The 18,534-nt window shown below is 36.0% G+C and overlaps 1 protein-coding gene and 2 pseudogenes across 1 annotated transcript; 2 read left to right on the top strand and 1 right to left on the bottom strand.

Moving 5' to 3' along the window:
* Positions 1-2,143: 2,143 nt before the first annotated feature.
* Positions 2,144-4,670, top strand: LOC149223826 (phenylalanine aminomutase (L-beta-phenylalanine forming) pseudogene; annotated as a pseudogene).
* A 984-nt stretch (positions 4,671-5,654) lies between these two features.
* LOC149223827 (uncharacterized) lies at positions 5,655-6,677 on the bottom strand. The gene has a single exon (XM_089388006.1). The coding sequence runs from the start codon at positions 6,675-6,677 to the stop codon at positions 5,655-5,657; it is 1,023 nt and encodes a 340-aa protein (XP_089244132.1).
* A 2,694-nt stretch (positions 6,678-9,371) lies between these two features.
* On the top strand, positions 9,372-16,403 carry LOC149223828 (phenylalanine aminomutase (L-beta-phenylalanine forming) pseudogene; annotated as a pseudogene).
* Positions 16,404-18,534: the final 2,131 nt, after the last annotated feature.

Here is an 18,534-nt window from a genome sequence, read left to right on the forward strand (position 1 = left end):
GGGACTGGAAAACTTAACCAATTAGATTTATGTATTAAATGGATTTTTTATGATAAGACTTTCATTATCTATAAAAGTTGGCATTCATTATTTATTTATGTAGGCTAGTAAATTTGATTTGTTGATGAAACATGATAAGGATGCTCATGATGTTTTATTAGTCTACATGTGATATGTGTAAAAATTTATTATCACATTCATGATGTTATGCTATGATGTTTTGCTAACACATGGTTCCATTTATTATGTTTGTGTAATGATAATATTTCATAAATATATGTTAAGGTTATAATCTTATGATAGTATTTTATGATGCAATGGCATGTGGTGAATGCATGTAGTTTTTATGGAGAGATGTTTAATGATGCCATGTGTGAGCATGTGGTGGATCACTATTCATGATGTTTTGATCACAACGATGTTATGTTCTCATGATGACATGTGAGAGTTAACATGTGGATTTTTTTCTATGAGATAATGATATTATGCTTATAACTGATGCATTGAGTGCATGTTATGAGGTGTTGATTAACGAAATTCCACTAATGGGACGAAAGGGCTAGCTCCTTTGATGATCTTGTAGGAGCCCAAACCTACAAAGGAGGATATCTATAAGTAGAACATTATGGGTTGGCGACAAACTCAATTAACCAACATACGCCACTTGTTATTTTTCCTTGTATGATTCTTGATGGTACCTAAGACCATCTTAAGGAGGCCAAAGTGTCTAATATTGGAGTTGTGATGCCAAAGTCTAAATGGAGGGTTGGAGTAATAATTTGCAGTGGACTTATGAGGATTGATTTCAATGCCTAGGGTTGATTACCTAATAGCAATTGTGGAGGAAGTTAGTTCATCCCTTTGAGAATCCTAGTGTATGCAAGTGGTGTATTAGACCAGATGTCTACTTGGGTAGATAAAGTCTCGGGCCTTGGGCCTTATTTAGAACAAGAGGCTTTAAACCTAGTACTAAAAATTGGGAAGAAGAACTAGAGAGTATGTGTGCTTCCCGTGATGTGAACTTTCACTGTTTGTTGTGGACAACTGGGGTGGCTCTTATACTAGTTATAGTAGAGGTTGATGTGGAAGACACGTAAGAAATTAGAAAAAAAAAAGCCTATCTATAACATAATTAAATTTAACTTCTATATAAAGTTCCTTAAAGGGAGGAATTATGTAATGCCTCATATTATTTAATTAAATTAATAATAAATCATAAATAATACATGAAAAATAATACTAAATGAATTAATAATATCTAAATAAAGAAATCTAATATAATAAAAAATTAAAGTAAAAGATTAAAACGATAAATACTCATATAAGGATAATAATGGGCAGTTTTAATTAATCAACTAATTTATGGAAATTTTAATTCAAGAGAAGGTTTAAAAAAATAAAACTCCTAGTCTTTCATGACTGGAACAAACCTTTTTAGATAATATAAATATTAATATTAATTTAAATATTCAATATAATTTTATAAATAAAAAATTAAAATATATGAAGGTAAAATCTATAAAAATATATATTAATTGATTTATCTGAATTTAGGTTTAAAAATTAAAATGAAAAGCAACTTATGAAATGTACTACTTCCATAAACATTTAAATATAAATATAGATGTTTGAAACTTTCAAAAATATAAATATCTGAAAGTTTGAAAAAAAAAAAAAACATGAAAAATTCAAGAAAAGGGTCCTATAACAATTATAGATTGATGCACTCTTTCGAAAAACATGTAACCATAGATTTGTAAAAGTTTGGGCTAGAAGAATCCTAGAAAGATCAATAATAATGGTGAGAAGGGTCCAATCACAATGATGATGATGATATGAATATAGATAAAGAAGCATCAAAGTGATGTAAAAAGCAAAAAATAGAATCTGGTCTTCAATCTTCAAGAAAAGAAACTCCGATCCTAAAGTCATTTTGGGTTTGTTTTAACAACGTGGATTATTTGCCATTCTATCTTTAATGAGATTTTCAAAATCATTTCGATTCAAGCTTTTATGAGATCTTCAAAATCTTTGTTATTATGTCAGTTAAACCCAAGGATGTATTCCAAGACTCATAATAATTGTACTCCAAAACATGAATAAGTGTGGAGTATCCTTATCCTCAGAACAGAGGCATTACAACTTTAGTGGGTCTCCCTTCGCTTGAGCGCGAGAATTCTCTGTTCGAATCTCTGGCGGGTTTTGCTTCTCGCAGTCAAATCGCTAGATTGAACAGTTTAGCAATGTGCAGAGTGCAACAACAAGATCGGATTTTCTTCATGTTCCACGAGAATTCCGAGGGATAAAAAGCCATGGGGCAGCTGCCCAGAGTTTTCGAAGTTGTAGTCTGGTCTGGTGGGACTTTAAAGTGTCTTATCGAGAAGTTTGAGTGAGCCATTTCTGTAAGCTTTGAATTAGTCTGCAATGGAGTACTCCCAAGTCAAAGGAAAAGGTTGTGCTACTGCTTTTACTTCTCACGTTAAGGACATTGTCCTTCTGATCAATACCTTCAACGAAATCAAGAACATCAATGTCGATGGTTCTCGCATCACCGTTGCCCATGTTACTGCCCTAGGGCGAAGACCCCAGGTGAAAGTGACACTTGATAATCATGGCGGGAATTGCAGAGAACGGGTTGAGAGGTGTTCTTTGTGGGTGCAAGAGAAAGCCAAGGAAGGCGCTGATATCTCTATGGCGTGACCACTGGATTCGGTGCTTGTTCAAGGGAGAGAACCAACCAACTGAGCGAGTTGCAAGAAGCCCTAATTCGGTGTTTGCCAGCTGGTGCATTCACAGGCCCTTCTTCGTCGCCGGGGGAGCTCTCCCCCATCACCACTCGATGCGCCATGTTTCTGAGAATGAATAGCTTCATGTATGGCTGCTCCGGGATTCGATGGGAGATCATGGAAGCGCTACAGCAACTTATCAATACTCAGATCACGCCCAAATGCCCCTTGCGAGGCTCTGTGAGCGCTTCAGGTGACCTAATTCCCTTGGCCTACATAGCAGGTCTGCTAATTGGGAATCCCCATGTCAAGGCTCGAATTGGGGGTCATGGTGAAGAACAAGAAGTGGCTGCACCGGAGGCTCTGGTGAAAGCAGGCCTGCAGCCCTTCAAGCTCCAGGCCAAAGAAGGCTTGGTTCTTGTCAACGGCACTTCGTTTGCCACTGCCCTCGCTGCCACCGTCATGTATGATGCCAACGTTCTGCTCTTGCTCGTGGAAATGCTCTGTGGAATGTTCTGTGAAGTCATCTTCGGGCGTGAAGAATTCGCGCATCCGCTGATCCATGGGTTGAAGCCGCATCCAGGGCAGATACAGTCGGCGGCACTTCTTGAATGGCTTCTCAGAAACAGCCCCTTCCAGGAGCTTTCAAGAGAGTATTACAGCATCAATTCTCTGGAAAAGCCCAAACAGGACCGCTATGCTCTACATTCGAGTCCCCAGTGGCTGGCCCCTCTGGTGCAGACCATAAGAGAAGCCACGGCCACAATTGAGACAGAGATCAACTCTGCGAACGACAATCCCATCATTGACCATGTCAACGGCAAGGCCCTCCATGGCGCCACTTTCCAGGGCAGTGCAGTGGGATTCGATTATGTTCGTGTAGCTCTGGCTCGACTGGGTAAGCTCATCTTTGCACAGTTCACATAGCTAATGATTGAATTCTACAGCAATGGGCTCCCGGGCAACCTTGCCCTGGGTCCTGACCTGAGCTTGGACTGTGGCTTCAAGGGAGTCGACATAGCCATGGCTGCTTACAGTTGCAAGCTTCAATTCCTGGCTAACCCAGTCACTACCCACGTTCACAGTGCCGAGCAGCATAACCAGGACATCAATTCTCTGGCCCTCATATCTGCTAGGAAGACTGAAAAAGCTCTGGATATCTTAAAATTAATGCTGGCATCTTACTTATCAGCTCTCTGCCAGGCAATAGATCTCAGACAACTAGAACAAATACTTGTAAAAACTGTGTTAGGAGTCATTTCAAGTGTTTCAGATGCATGTCATCTTCCTGAATCCATTAAAGAAGAGCTTATTAACGTTGCCAGGGGTATTCCATTGTACACATATTTAGAATCCCCTTGCAACCCTTCCTTCCCACTTATCTCTGCCCTCAAACAAACATTTCTTGACTCCATTCTTGCATTCCACGACCTTCAAATTGTAGAACAGATACAAGAGTTCGAATCCCACCTCAAGCAAAGACTAGAAGAGGAGTTAACAGCAACCAGACTGTCATACGAGCAGCGCATTCCCATTCCCATGCAGGAAGGCTCCTGTTGCAGAACATTAATCCATGGCTCTAAATTCTTTGCTCTGTAGGCATTTATCCGGGAGGAGCTCAACACCAAAATGATGACACCGAGGACAGACCAGACGCCCCAGCAGGATATCCAGAAGGTGTTCGATGCAATTGTGGATGGCCGAATCACTGTACCTCTGCTTCAGTGCCTCAACGGATTCATAAATTGATTGATATCATCAATTTATGAAAGAACACGCCCACGCTAAGAAGCTTGCATCGTTCCTTGCAGTATTTTCATCTATCTCTATCAATGCACCAGCCTCACTGCATTTTATATACATTCATCTCTATATATGCACAATGCTCACTGCATTAAATACATCCACCTCCATATCTGCACGTAGCCCCTGCTTGTGTAATAATTTCGCTGGTAATCTACAATATCATCATAGTAGACCCAGGTTGGTTTCTTTTACTTAAGGTGTTTACTTATATATATATATATATATATAATATGCTTAAAAACGTTCTTGAAATTTTTAAAGAATATTTCAAAATTATTATAGTTTTCATGATGTAAAGAGTCATGACATATCAGTTTTGATGGTTAAAAGTTTAGAAAGGTTAGTTTTGATGATTTAAAGTTCAGAAAAGTTGATATTGGTATTATAGAGATGTTGAATTTTTTTTGTGCTAATCAAAATTTAACTTAATCTTTATTTTCGAAATTAGAGTTCAACACTTCTTTTTATGCACTAATTTTTTTTTACTGCATCACAATTATTTTTAAATTTAGATACAACTGTGTTTCTTCTTAAATTTAGATGTATTATTGGTGTTTTGCATAATGACATATTTATGTATTCACTAATTAAATAGTCAAGATTAGTATCTTTATTTCATTCTTATTTTTAGTCATTTATAATTGTGATTAAAATTTGAAGTAATTTTTAAGAGTCTTTTGTCATCTATGTTGTCATTCTTATTTTGCCAGGGAAAAAATCTTAATTTTTTATTATAGTGGAAAACTACTTCTTCTTCTTCTTCTTTTTTCTTCTTTTTCTTTCTTTCTTTCTTTTTTTATTTTATTTTTTTTATTTTTCAGAAAGAAAAGCTGAATTGTATTATGAGTGTGTATAATAGATCATTCATACAAAATAGGCTGAGTCTGAATAGAGCATATAGCCTGGACACATTAGCAGACCTCTGGGACAAAAAAAGGGATATAGTTGTGACATAAAACAGATACAAACATGGACAAAAAAAGGGATATAGTTGTGACATAAAACAGATACAAACATATGCCTTAACAAATCTTGATGACATAAATAGATGTAAACATATGCTAGGACAGTTCTAAGGAGATAAGCAAAAGAAAGGCACAGAAGAGACCAAAAAAAGGAGAGTCAGAATCCCGGAATACAAAAGTCCTGTATGATATAGGATTCCTTGCCAACAGAAATTTTCAAGGACCATGCACCAGAATCCATGAGGAGCGCCTCCTTAGATAGGCAGTCCGCATACAAGTTCCAAGCTCTGTAGATATGCTGAATTGTAGACTCCTGCAAACTTCTCCAGAAAAACATTATCCGATCCATCCACACAGAGAGATGAGGGCAGCCTACAAAACCTTTTCCATTTACATGATCCACCATTGTTTTGGAATCCCCGTAAACATAGATGGGCTTGATGTCAAGAAAGCAACAAAAAGCGAGGAGAGCCGCAAGGGCCTTGGCCTCAGCCAGACTGTTTGTGCCCACACCTGCATTCCAAGAGAGATGATATTGAAGATTCTCGTCCATTTGAATGAACACACCTGCACCACATGAATTTTGTTGGGATGCGCCGTCGAAAAAGGCCCTTGGGGACCTGAACGAAGGAGGTACCTGCACATTTCTATTAACAGCACTAGAATTTGAAAGGATTTTGGGGATAGAATCATAGATGAGAATTATACTTTGACAAATATCCTTCAGAGGTTCCTTTGCAGCGTTAAAAAGTTTGTTATTTCTCCATCTCCAGGCACACCATAAGACAATTAAAATGATCGGTCTCCACGATTCTTTTTGCTGGCTCCACCATATAAAAGCTTCTTGGGAAGAGGCATGAGAAACCAGAGGGAAGCCATAAAGACTTGCCAATACCTGCCATATTTCCAAGAGAGAGGTGCACTTGAAGAACATGTGAAAGTTTGTTTCTTCGGCTGATTCGCACATACAGCATCTACTCGGCCCATGCCACTGCCTCTTCATCAAGTTCTCCCAAGATAAATTCTTGTTATAATACACCAGCCAAGAAAAATATAACATTTTAGGAGAGCAGCTCAATTTCCAGAATGCCAATGGGAAAATAGCTGAGAGCGCAGGCTTCAAACTGATCATAAGAGAATAGATATCTTTTACAGACAACTGAGATGTTGTAGATGTCATTGGCATATGCAGGAGTGACCGAAATCATCTATAAGCAGAAAATCTGTAGTAATAGTATGTACAATAAAAACCCAGAAAAAAATATACCATCATGTATATGTATGCATACACAAATATGTTACAAAATTTCAAAAATAGCAAAAATTGACAATATGTGAATGGCTGTTCAGTTTTCTCAAAAAAACTATAATGTTGTCTATCTTACTTTTATATATCAAGTATTTAAAAGTAACCGTATTCTTAATGTTGAAATGTTAGATTTTATGAAAAATATTCGAGAGGGTGTATTAATTTTAATTTTGAAATTATAAATTCTAAAATCTTTGATTTTAGTTTTGAATTATAAGTTATGAAATCCTTTGGAATCCACTTATTTTATGTTTAAGTTTCATATAAAATAATAAAATAATCAAAGTGCAGAGGAGTTTTTTCTTAGATCATAGTTAAAGATTATATTTTCAATTTTTTAGAAAAATATATAGACTTTGATTTTGAGATTATAAGTTACCAAATCGTTTTAAATTTTACAGTTATAAATCTCGATGTCTATGGTGCAAACGACTCGAATCGAAAACGAGCATGTTCCTGTTTTCCACTGCGCTCTTAAATCTTAAATTCATTTTTGGTGGTCATAGTGCGATGAAGATGAGCGTTCCTTTCATCACTTTTTAATTCAGACACATAATTGATAGAGCTTTTTTGCAGGAAATGCTTTCAGTCGACATATAAACTTTTTTGCAGGCAATAATCTGTAGAATTATGAGCTTTTTTTTGCAGGCAACGGTTTCAGTCGATTTATAAACTTTTTTGCAGGCAATGCTTTCGGTCGATTTCCATCTTAGATTTCTGTGAAGTTATCATATTAGCTATGTGGATCTGCATTTAGGCTTGTTATTTTCATCATACATTTCTTGGAAGTTTTCACATTTACTTCTCTTTCAAATACGCTTAGTTATGAGAAATCTGCCCTATTTGATGTTTACAGTTGCACGGACTGGACAGAAGAGTGTATGTAGGTTGTGCACGTAACATCTCTTATTCTTCAAAGTGTTTTCTTTGAAAAGGAGAATATCTTTCGTGTAAGTTTTCAAATTTACTTCTCTTCTGAAAACGCTTAGATATGAGAAATCTGCGCTATTTGATGTTTACAGTAGCACGGACTGGACAGACGAGAGTATGCAGGTTGTGCACGTAACATCTCTTATTCTTCGGAGTGGTTTCTTTGAAAAGGAGAATATCTTTCTTGTAACTTTTCACATTTACTCCTCTTTCAAATACGCTTAGTTATGAGAAATCTGCCATATTTGAGGTTTAAAGTTTACAATTGCACAGACTGGACAGAAGAGTGTATGCAGTTTGTGGACGAACATGTTTTATACTTCGAAGTGTTTTGTCTGACCAGGAGAATATCTTTATTGGTTCAGGCTTCAACAATGCAAAAACACAATCAACACACTAAAAGAATCTGCAGAAGACAAACAAAAAAGAGAAATTCAAAGCGAAAGCAGGGAAAGAAGCGTGGCAATATTATTTAGGTAGAGTATTGCAAAGCTTTTTGCATTTGCATAATATATATATTTTTAATATGTTTTAGGTCATTAAAAGCACTTTCCATTGAAAAGTCAATGATTCAATTCTGTGAAGACTCTCCAAGTCACATTCCGTGGTCGAGCCCACACAAAGTAATCCTTTCAAAGTCTGTGATCCTTTCAAATAAATCTGCCTGCAAGAAGTGATATTTTTAGATCCCCGTAGAAAGTAATCCTTTCAAAGTCTGTGATCCTTTCAAATAAATCTGCCGGTAAGAAGTGATCTTTTTAGGTAAATTTACAGTGTTGGCAAGAAGTAATCTTTTTGGATAAATCTGCTTGCAAAAAGTGATTTTTTAGATAAGTTTACAATGTTTCCGAGAATTGATCTTTTAGATAAATTTAAAGTTTGAAGTGGTCTATTTAGATAATTTTCCAGTGAAAATCTGCCCGCCAGAAGTGATCCTTTTAAATAAATCCTGCAGTGTGAACATTACACCTTATATTGGATACTTCGCTCCATTCCCTGTTTTCCAGTGAGCAAATGCCAAAAAGTAACTGTAAACATTACGAACAACTATAGCTTGTAAATTTAGACTCTCTGTTGAATTGATGAAAATAAGTGTGTAGAATTTTCCAACGACTATAGCTTGTAAATTTAGGCTCTCTGTTTAAATGATGAAAATAAGGGTCTAGAATATTTGAATTTAAGGGGAGACCCTTTTATTTAAGCTGTTTTTAAAGAAGACCTAAATTTTTTATTTAGGCTGTTTTTCAAGAAGACCTAAATTTTTTATTTGGACTGTTTTTCAAGAAGACCTAAAATTTCTGATTTGAGACTGTAAAGTGCTCGTATTGAGCGTTCATTTTGGATTGGACACACCATCAGCTATGCAGGGGCTGCTGTTTGATAATGGACATGGATATTTAACATTAAAGTAAAAGCTGGCATCATGTCATAGGTTATTAGGGAATTGTTGTTCCTTATTATACAGTTCATCTCTTGGATGAGGAAAAATTCATGAGTCTAATTACTATATTCTGTCCTTTGTTTTGTCTTTTATGTTGTTTTAAAATTGATGAAAAATGAAGTGATACAGGCTTATTTAATGGAGTAATGTGAACTTGATCTTCAGGCTCGAGCGAGTCAGGCTTCTTTTTCAATATGGCGTATTTTGAGGATGAGGCTCACGCTGGGAATGTGATGAAGTCGAACATTGTCGCCCAGGTACTCTTTGAAAATGTTCTTCGAGACTAAGTAACAGAACAGAAGTATTTGGAGGCCTTGGACAGGTACTAATAGCAGTGACATATATCGATTCTTTTTCTTAAATGGTATTTCCATGGTTTGCAGTTTTAGACTACATGGAATCGATTAAGTAATGCAATTTATGTTACAGACAAGACCGAACTACAACAGTTGCCACTTTGCCGAAAGATCTGAAAGTATTCTCAAAATTTAACGAAGAGGTCTCAAAGAGAACTAAAACAGTTGCTACTTTGCCAAAAGATCTGAAAGTATTCTCAAAATTTAACGAAGAGATCTCAAAGAGATAATTCCGTTTCTAACTCTAGATAACTTCAGGTAGCTTTAAATTGCTGTTGATATTTGAATATGAAATCACAGTTGAGAACTCACCTATTAACACTAAATATATTCCAGTCGCTTTGAGTTTCTGTTGTAATTTTTATGCGAATTAAAATTTGAAAAATCATAGTTGACAATTCAGTAACTTTGAATTGTTGTTGAAAATTTTGCCAGAACTAAAGAAATCACTCTTGAATGCATACATTATTTTGTGTTTGAAACTCTAGTTCTGTTGTATACTTATACCACGTTTGTTTTGGAACAAGCTATTGGAAAAATATCCAATATAATAATAGTTTTGATGACTCGAAGAGTTTAGAAAAGTGGTTGTGATGATTAAAAGTTTAGAAAAGTTGACAGATATTTGAGGTATGTTGATTTTTTTATTTGTGATAAATAAACTTATTTTTTACGTTTAAAATTAGGGTATGTTATTCTCACTCGAGTGGTTTTTTATTTTGACTACGAGTTTGAAGCGATTTCAGGGGCATTTAGTCATCTTTGATGTTTATCTCCTTTAGTCATCTATGATGTTTATCTTATTTTTTCTAGAGGTTGGTTTCTATGAAAAAAATGAGAGATAGTACATTGACTTTAATTTTGAGATTATAAATTATGAAAATTTTCTATATCTTTTTTATTTCATTTCCAAACTTCACATAATATATCAAAATATTTTAATATATGATAGGATAATAAGAATTAATGAGATTATTAGTTATAATTTTATTTTTGATTTACTCTATTTCTTTAAAATTTATCTAAAGATATTTTATCCCCAAAATTATATGAGATAAGAAGAGTGACCAATGTTGGAAAATGCAGCAAGACAGTCTCAATTTGATTTTGCCTTAGTCAAATTGAGAAAATTCGAATTTCTACATCAGCGAACAACTTGGATGCAGTTAACTTGTGTGACATGGTTCTTGTCACTCGATTAGCTCAGTAAATTCAAGTTCGAGGGCTTGGAGTTCAATTAAGTATGTGTGATTGCTAAATTTTAGTAATCTAGTTCAGTTATATCTAATTGAGTTCAGTTAAACTAGTTCTAACAGCTAGAGTAACTAGTGGAAGGTCACTTGTGTAATGGAACATCAGTCTAACTCAGTGATTGAAGCGAACAAAGTTCCTTCTATAAATTAATTACTCCAGAAGACTTGGAATATAAAGATCTCCATTGAGATACGATAATATATATTAAAATGTATGAGTAAGAATAAAATGATTTACAATGAGAACGAGAGGTTTGCTTATATATCAAGCAAGTGTCTCTTCATGAAGAGTCATGTCTCATTAGACATGCCTCTTTAACCTAATTACTAGTTTAACTAATCATTATTTATGATTATTATTGTTTACATTATTCTACATTATTTATATATATTTTATTCGTTACATTGCCTCCTCCTTCAAAAAGCGTTGTCCTCAAAGCTTGTTGATGAAAAAGGCTTGATCTTTTTTTCGGCTTCGAAAGTCTTTCTGTCTCAGATCAATCATCTTCGTTGATACACGCTGATATGATCTTCTAAGTAACAAACAAAATTGTCACACTTAGAAGGGATCAGACCATCCTAAATTAATCCTCTGTGGAATGTTCTGATCACTGGAATTTTCTAACAACTTGTTAGCATAAGACTGGATTGAGATTACATCACTATTATCCGGAACATCGGGTTGTTGTTTTGGTTCTGACTGGTTCAAATATGTAGCATGGTTGATTCGTCTGTTCACATGATTCGGATGTTGATATGGAACTTTTTTGGTTTGATTTCTCCTTACTAGGCATGTGCCAATTTTTATATTTTCTTCTGGCAAAGACGTTGTTGAGTTGATTATGGAACATTCACTTGGGATGTTCATTGTCTGAACTGCAACATCTACGTGTATCATTTCTTCAACTAACTTGTTTTCTTGAGTTGCCATATTCACTGGATCGGTATTTGTTGTTTTGTCATCAACTTGAATTCCTACATTTGATACTTCTTTCTCGATAAATTGTTGTACCTTGTTTGCTAATGACTTCTTATCCTCCTTAAGTTTCTTAATTTGTGTCAATAATTTTTCGTTATGATTTTTAAATCGAAAAATTTCTTCATTTTTGACAACAGTGATTTTGTCAATTTCACTTTGCATATTTTGTAATACTTTTTTTTTCTTCTTGAGACATTACTTTTGAAATATCTGACATATCTTCTGGCGTTATTGAATTAGGTTTCAGTGTAACATCTTGGAGTGTTATTTTCTTCTTTTTGTAAGAAAATGTTAAAAACTTTTTCTTAGTATTTAGAATAAAGGAACCTAGAGTTTTCATCCATGGTGATCCCAAAACAATGTCACTATCGTTAAAACATAAGGTTTTCATGGTGAATTGTGAGGTAAAAATATAATCTCCAATATTTAGGTGTAGATTGCTTATATCGTATTGTTTGTTACATGTGCCAAAAATATTTGTTTCAACTATATTTGATTCAGGAATCACCAATTGGTTAGCACATTTAGGACTAATATAATTACTTGTTTCAGCAAGACTGATAGAGATTATGATATCTCTTCCTGCGAGCGATCCTTTGATTTTAAATAATGTATAAACACATTTACCAAAGGTTTCAGGAAATCTTTCATTACTAGTCTCCATTTTACTTCTTAAATATTAATTTTTATTTTTTGTTGTTTTAATACTCCTTAGTATATATAAAATTTATATTAAATTAATATATATACTATATATCTCGCATCTTTTGACTTGAATGTGGCACTTGAGGGCCCTCACCCATATGATGGATGAGTGATAAATCGATGGTGGCCCGGGGGTTGAGCGTTCGTTACCTCACCCTATATTTATTACTTAGGGGCGGAGCCACTCACTATTCATATGGTGAGGACCGGAGGGGCTGAATTTGGACTTTGTATATTAATTTTTTTTTAATATTATAAATTTTTATGATGTCACCAAACTTAATAAATATAAAGGTCACGTTTTTTCATATGACACGTTCACGATGTTAAAATACCATGGGCTATTACCATGGGTTGTTTTTAAAACCTCCATTAAAATGTTTTCCACATAAAAAGTAAAACGTATTCCTTTTGTTTTTTGTTTTTTTTGTTTTTTACTTTTTAAAATACCATGGGTTGTTTCTAAAACCATGGGCTTCTCCACATAAAAAGTTTTAAACATACTTGGAAAGATTCCCTCTTATCTTTATTATGCACTTATTTTATTTTTTATTTTTTATTTTATTTTTTTGAATTTGATTTTTTTCTATATTTTTTTATATGATTTTTTTTTTTAATTAATAATTATTATTATTATTTTTGTTATATATATATATATATAGCGAAAGGCCTGGTAGCGAGACGAAGAATCCCCAAATATTTAGCGAAATGCTTGAACTGCAACAACAATAAATTTGACGAAGAGTCGATAGCCAAAGACTTGGATCGGAGAACAACCTTTGTGCACTGGTTAAACAATCTAGAGGACCGAACTGCTCTGACGCCAAATGAAGCAAAAAAAATTCCTTCTATAAATTAATTACTCCAAAAGACTTGGAATATAAAGATCTCCATTGAGATACGATAATATATATTAAAATATATGAGTAAAAATAAGATGATTTACAATGAGAGCGAGAGGCTTGCTTATATATCAAGAAAGTGTCTCTTCATGAAGAGTCATGTCTCATTTAGACATGCCTCTTCAACCTAATTACTACTTTAACTCATCATTATTTATGATTATTATTGTTTACATTATTCTACATTATTTATTATATTTATTTGTTACTGTGATCATCCAGTTAACTGATCAATCAACCCAAAATAGTTAGTGCATACAAATAATTTGAGTTCCCAACTGCGGTGGAGATTCCAAGGCAATGTACATTCAATTGTAGACTAGTCTTGAGTGTATAGATGTTGCATGCAGTTAGATGATCAATCTTGGGAATTGCACAATCAATTGGAGGGAATTTTCTAAAAAATAGGGGCTAATTCTCTAGTAATTGCGTAAGGAAATAGGGGCTCAAGTTGAGGCAGAAATTGACTAAGTCTGGGTCATAGCTTCTCATTGAACAGAGAGATAGGTTATTCACTTGTAGGATGAGCTCAGACTAAGCTAACAATTGTAATACATCTCTATTCATTTGATTTAATGCAAGTAGCCTTAAGGGGTTTTTAGCAGTTGTTTTCCCCTATAAAATATTGTGGATGTGTGTTATTTCTTATTGCATGTTTGAGATTGTTGTTCTAAATTGTGAATTAATGTCCACATAACAGTAGAGTAGAATTGCGTCTCTTTATTTAGATTAAAATTTCTTGAGTAGTTGCAATTCTACATCATAATTCTACATGGTATCGGAGCAAGATTCACATTAGAGCAGGAATTTCACAGTTGTTTCTTAGGAGGTTTGAATTTGTAGCTCGAGTGTAGCATGATCTCTTCAGAGTTGGGAAAATGGCCTTCAATGGGCTGAGATTAGAGTATGCCTTGGAAGGCAGCTCAGATTTCATTGCATGGAAGGATCGCATGGAGGTAGTGCTAGATGACAATGGAATGCTAGAATATGCCAAGACATATATTGCAAAACTACAAGCATCTGATGCATAGAACCTAGCCTAATGGAAGAAAGATGTAACTAATGCGAGGAGAATAATCTTGGAGGAAGTGCGAGACCACATTGTCTCAAATCTCCATGGCAAAGAAACTCCTTTCGCAATGTGAAAGGCACTCATAGAGTTGTTCGAGAATAGCAGTGACAACAGGAAACTGGGCCTCAAAGACACTTTTAAATATCAAGATGCAGAAGAATGACACTATTTTGCAGTATCTCTGCATGTTTACCCAAGTTGTGATGAGCTTGGAGGGGCTGGTGTGAATCTTGTAGAAGATGACCTGGTGAGCCTAGCTCTTCTAGGGTTTCCCAAAAGCTAACATAACTACCAGGACTCGGTGAATGGGAGGGAGAAATTACCGAATTGGGAATGCTTTAGGTCTGATTTGGTACAAGAAGAAATGCGGAGAAATACTAAAGATGAAACTTCATCCAAGGGCAACGATGAAGAAAATTTTGCATTGGTTGGAAAGGGAAAGAAGGACAAATGGAAGAAATCTCAAACCAAACCAAAATCTAGCCAAGGGGGGAAGAAGAAATACTTTTCCAAAATAAAATGCTTCAATGGTCATGAATTCAGACACTACGCTACAAAGTGTCCACACAAAAAGTCTGGCAAGCAGAAAGAACTTAGGAAGAGTAGCAAGTGAGGCATTAACTTCACGGTTTGAGCTATACTTCACCCTTATCACATGCTCGACCAACGCTATGATGGGGAGTGTGAGGTACTTGGACTCTGGTGCCTCTTTCCACATGACAAGTTGTAGAGAGTTTTTCAGTGACTTGGAGGAGAAAGATCTATCAGTTGTATCATGGTGGGAAGATAGCTGGTTGAGAGGTGTTCTTTGTGGGTGCAAGAGAAAGCCAAGGAAGGCGCTGGTATCTATGGCGTGACCACTGGATTCGGCGCTTGTTCAAGCAAGAGAACCAACCAACCGAGCGAGTTGCAAGAAGCCCTAATTTGGTGTTTGCTAGTTGGAGCATTCACCGGCCCTTCTTCTTCACCGGGTGAGCTCTCCCCCATCACCACTCGATGCACCATGTTTCTGAGAATGAATAGCTTCATCTATGGCTGCTCCGGGATTCGATGGGAGATCATGGAAGTGCTACAACAACTTATCAATACTCAGATCACGCCCAAATGCCCCTTGCAAGGCTCTATGAGCGCTTCAGGTGACCTAATTCCCTTGGCCTACATAGCAGGTCTGCTAATTGGGAATCCCCAAGTCAAGGCTCGAATTGGGGGTCATGGTGAAGAACAAGAAGTGGCTACCTGTAGCCCTTCAAGTTCCAGGCCAAAGAAGGCTTGCCTCTTGTCAATGGCGCTTCATTTGCCACTGGCCTCTCTGCCACCATCATGTATGATGCCAATGTTCTGCGCTTGCTCGTGGAAATGCTCTGCGGAATGTTCTGCGAAGTCATCTTCAGGCGTGAAGAATTCGCGCATCCACTGATCCACGAGTTGAAGCCACATCTAGGCTAGATACAGTCGGTGGCACTTCTTGAATGGCTTCTCAGAAACAACCCATTTCAGAAGCTATCAAGAGAGTATTATAGCATCAATTCTCTTAAAAAGCCCAAACAGGATCGCTATGCTCTACGTTCGAGTCACCAGTGGCTGGCCCCTCTGGTGTAGACCATAAGATAAGCCACGGCCACAATTGAGACAGAGATCAACTCTGCCAATGACAATCCCATCATTGACCATGTCAACGGCAAGGCCCTCCATGGCGCCAATTTCCAGGGCAGTGCAGTGGGATTCTACATGGATTATGTTCGTGTAGCTCTCATTGGACTAGGCAAGCTCATCTTTGCACAGTTCACAGAGTTAATGATTGAATTCTATAGCAATGGTCTCCCCGGCAACCTTTCCCTAGGTCCTGACCTAAGCTTGGACTATGGCTTCAAGGGAGTCGACGTAGCCATGGTTGATTACACTTCCGAGCTTCAATTCCTGGCTAACCCAGTCACTATCCACGTTCATAGTGCCGAGTAGCACAACTAGGACATCAATTCTCTGGTCCTCATATCTACTAGGAACACTGAAGAAGCTCTGGATATCTTAAAATTAATGCTGGCATCTTACTTATCAGCACTCTGCCAGGCAATAGATCTTAGACAACTAGAACAAATACTTGTAAAAGCTGTGTTAGGAGTCATTTCAAGTGTTTTAGATGCATGTCATCTCCCTGATGTTGGAGTCACGATTGTTGTTACACCAAAATCCGCAGGTGTTAGTAAACAGACACATCGCTAGTGTTAAGCACATGCCACAAAACACACAGGAGCGTTGGATCAACACCGCCATTAATGGGGAGTGCAACAATCTCCCCCCCTCAACGCAAGCCAGGTGTGTTTCGAACTCGATACCTTTGGCTCTGATACCACTTGTTGGAGTCACGATTGCCGTTACACCAAAACCCGCAGGTGTTAGTAAACAGAGACATCGCTAGTGTTAAGCACATGCCACGAAACACATGGTAGCGTTGGATCAACACCGCCATTAATAAGAAGCACAACACCTGAATCCATTAAAAAAGAGCTTATTAACATTGCCAGGGGTATTCCAGTGTACACATATTTAGAATCCCCTTGCGAGCCTACCCTGCCCTCCCACTTGTCTCTGCTCTCAACCAAACATTTCTTGACTCCATTCTTTCATTCCACGACCTTCAAATTGTAGAGCAGATACAAGAGTTCGAATCCCACCTCAAGCAAAGACTAGAAGAGGAGTTAACAGCAACCAGACTGTCGTACGAGCAGCGCACTCGCATTCCCATGCAGGAAGGCTCCTGTTGCAGAACATTAATCCATGGCTCTAAATTCTTTGCTCTGTACGCATTTATCCGGGAGTAGCTCAACACCAAAATGATGACACCGAGGACAGACCAGACGCCCCAGCAGGATATCCAGAAGGTGTTCGATGCAATTGTGGATGGCCGAATCACTGTACCTCTGCTTCAGTGCCTCAACGGATTCATAAATTGATTGATATCATCAATTTATGAAAAAACACGCCCACGCTAAGAAACTTGCATAGTTCCTTGCAGTATTTTCATCTATCTCTATAAATGCACCAGCCTCACTGCATTAAATACATCCACCTCCATATCTGCACGTAGCCCCTGCTTGTGTAATAATTTTGCTGGTCATCGTTTTGCCATAATATCAATATTATTGTAATCTACAATATCATCATAGTAGACCGAGGTTGGTTTCTTAGTAGACCGAGGTTGGTTTCTTTTACTTTAGGAGTTTACTTTTTTATATATAGATATATATATATATAAAATATGCTTTAAAACGTTCTTGAAATTTTTAAAGAATATTTCAAAATTATAATAGTTTTCATGATGTAAAGAGTCATGAAATATTAGTTTTGATGGTTAAAAGTTTAGAAAGGTTAGTTTTGATGATTTAAAGTTCGGAAAAGTTGATCTGGTATTATGGAGATGTTGAATTTTTTTTGTGCTAATCAAAATTTAACTTAATCTTGATTTTCGAAATTAGAGTTGTACACTTCTTTTTATTCACTATTTTTTTTTACTGCATCACAATTATTTTTAAATTTAGATACAACTGTGTTTCTTCTTAAATTTAGATGTATTATTGGTATTTTGACTGACATATTTATGTATTCACCAATTAAATAGTCAAGACTAGTATTTTTATGTCATTCTTATTTTTAGTCATTTATAATTGTGATTAAAATTTGAAGTAGTTTTTAAGAGTCTTTTGTCATCTATGTTGTCTATCTTATTTTGCCAGGGAAAAAATCATAATTTTTTATTATAGTAGAAAATTACATGTTGTAGATGTTATTGGCATATGCAGAACTAGTGACTGAAGTCATCTATAAGCAAAAAATCTGTAGTAGTTTATACAATAAAAACTCAGAAAAACGTATACCATCATGTATCTATATGCATATACAAATATGTTACAAAATTTCAAAAATAACCAAAAATTCATAATATGTGAGTAGTTGTTCAGTTGTCTCAAAAAAAACTATGATGTTGTCTATCTTACTCTTATATATTAAGTATTTAAAGTTGATTGTATTCTTAATGGTGAAATGTTTAGATTCTCTGAAAAATATTGAAGAAAGTGTATCAAATTTTAAAAGT

This window comes from Pinus tabuliformis, chromosome Q (genome assembly GCF_031772625.1).
Source record: "Pinus tabuliformis cultivar Carrire ecotype Pingquan chromosome Q, CPIR1, whole genome shotgun sequence".
NCBI classification, from domain to species: domain Eukaryota; kingdom Viridiplantae; phylum Streptophyta; class Pinopsida; order Pinales; family Pinaceae; genus Pinus; species Pinus tabuliformis.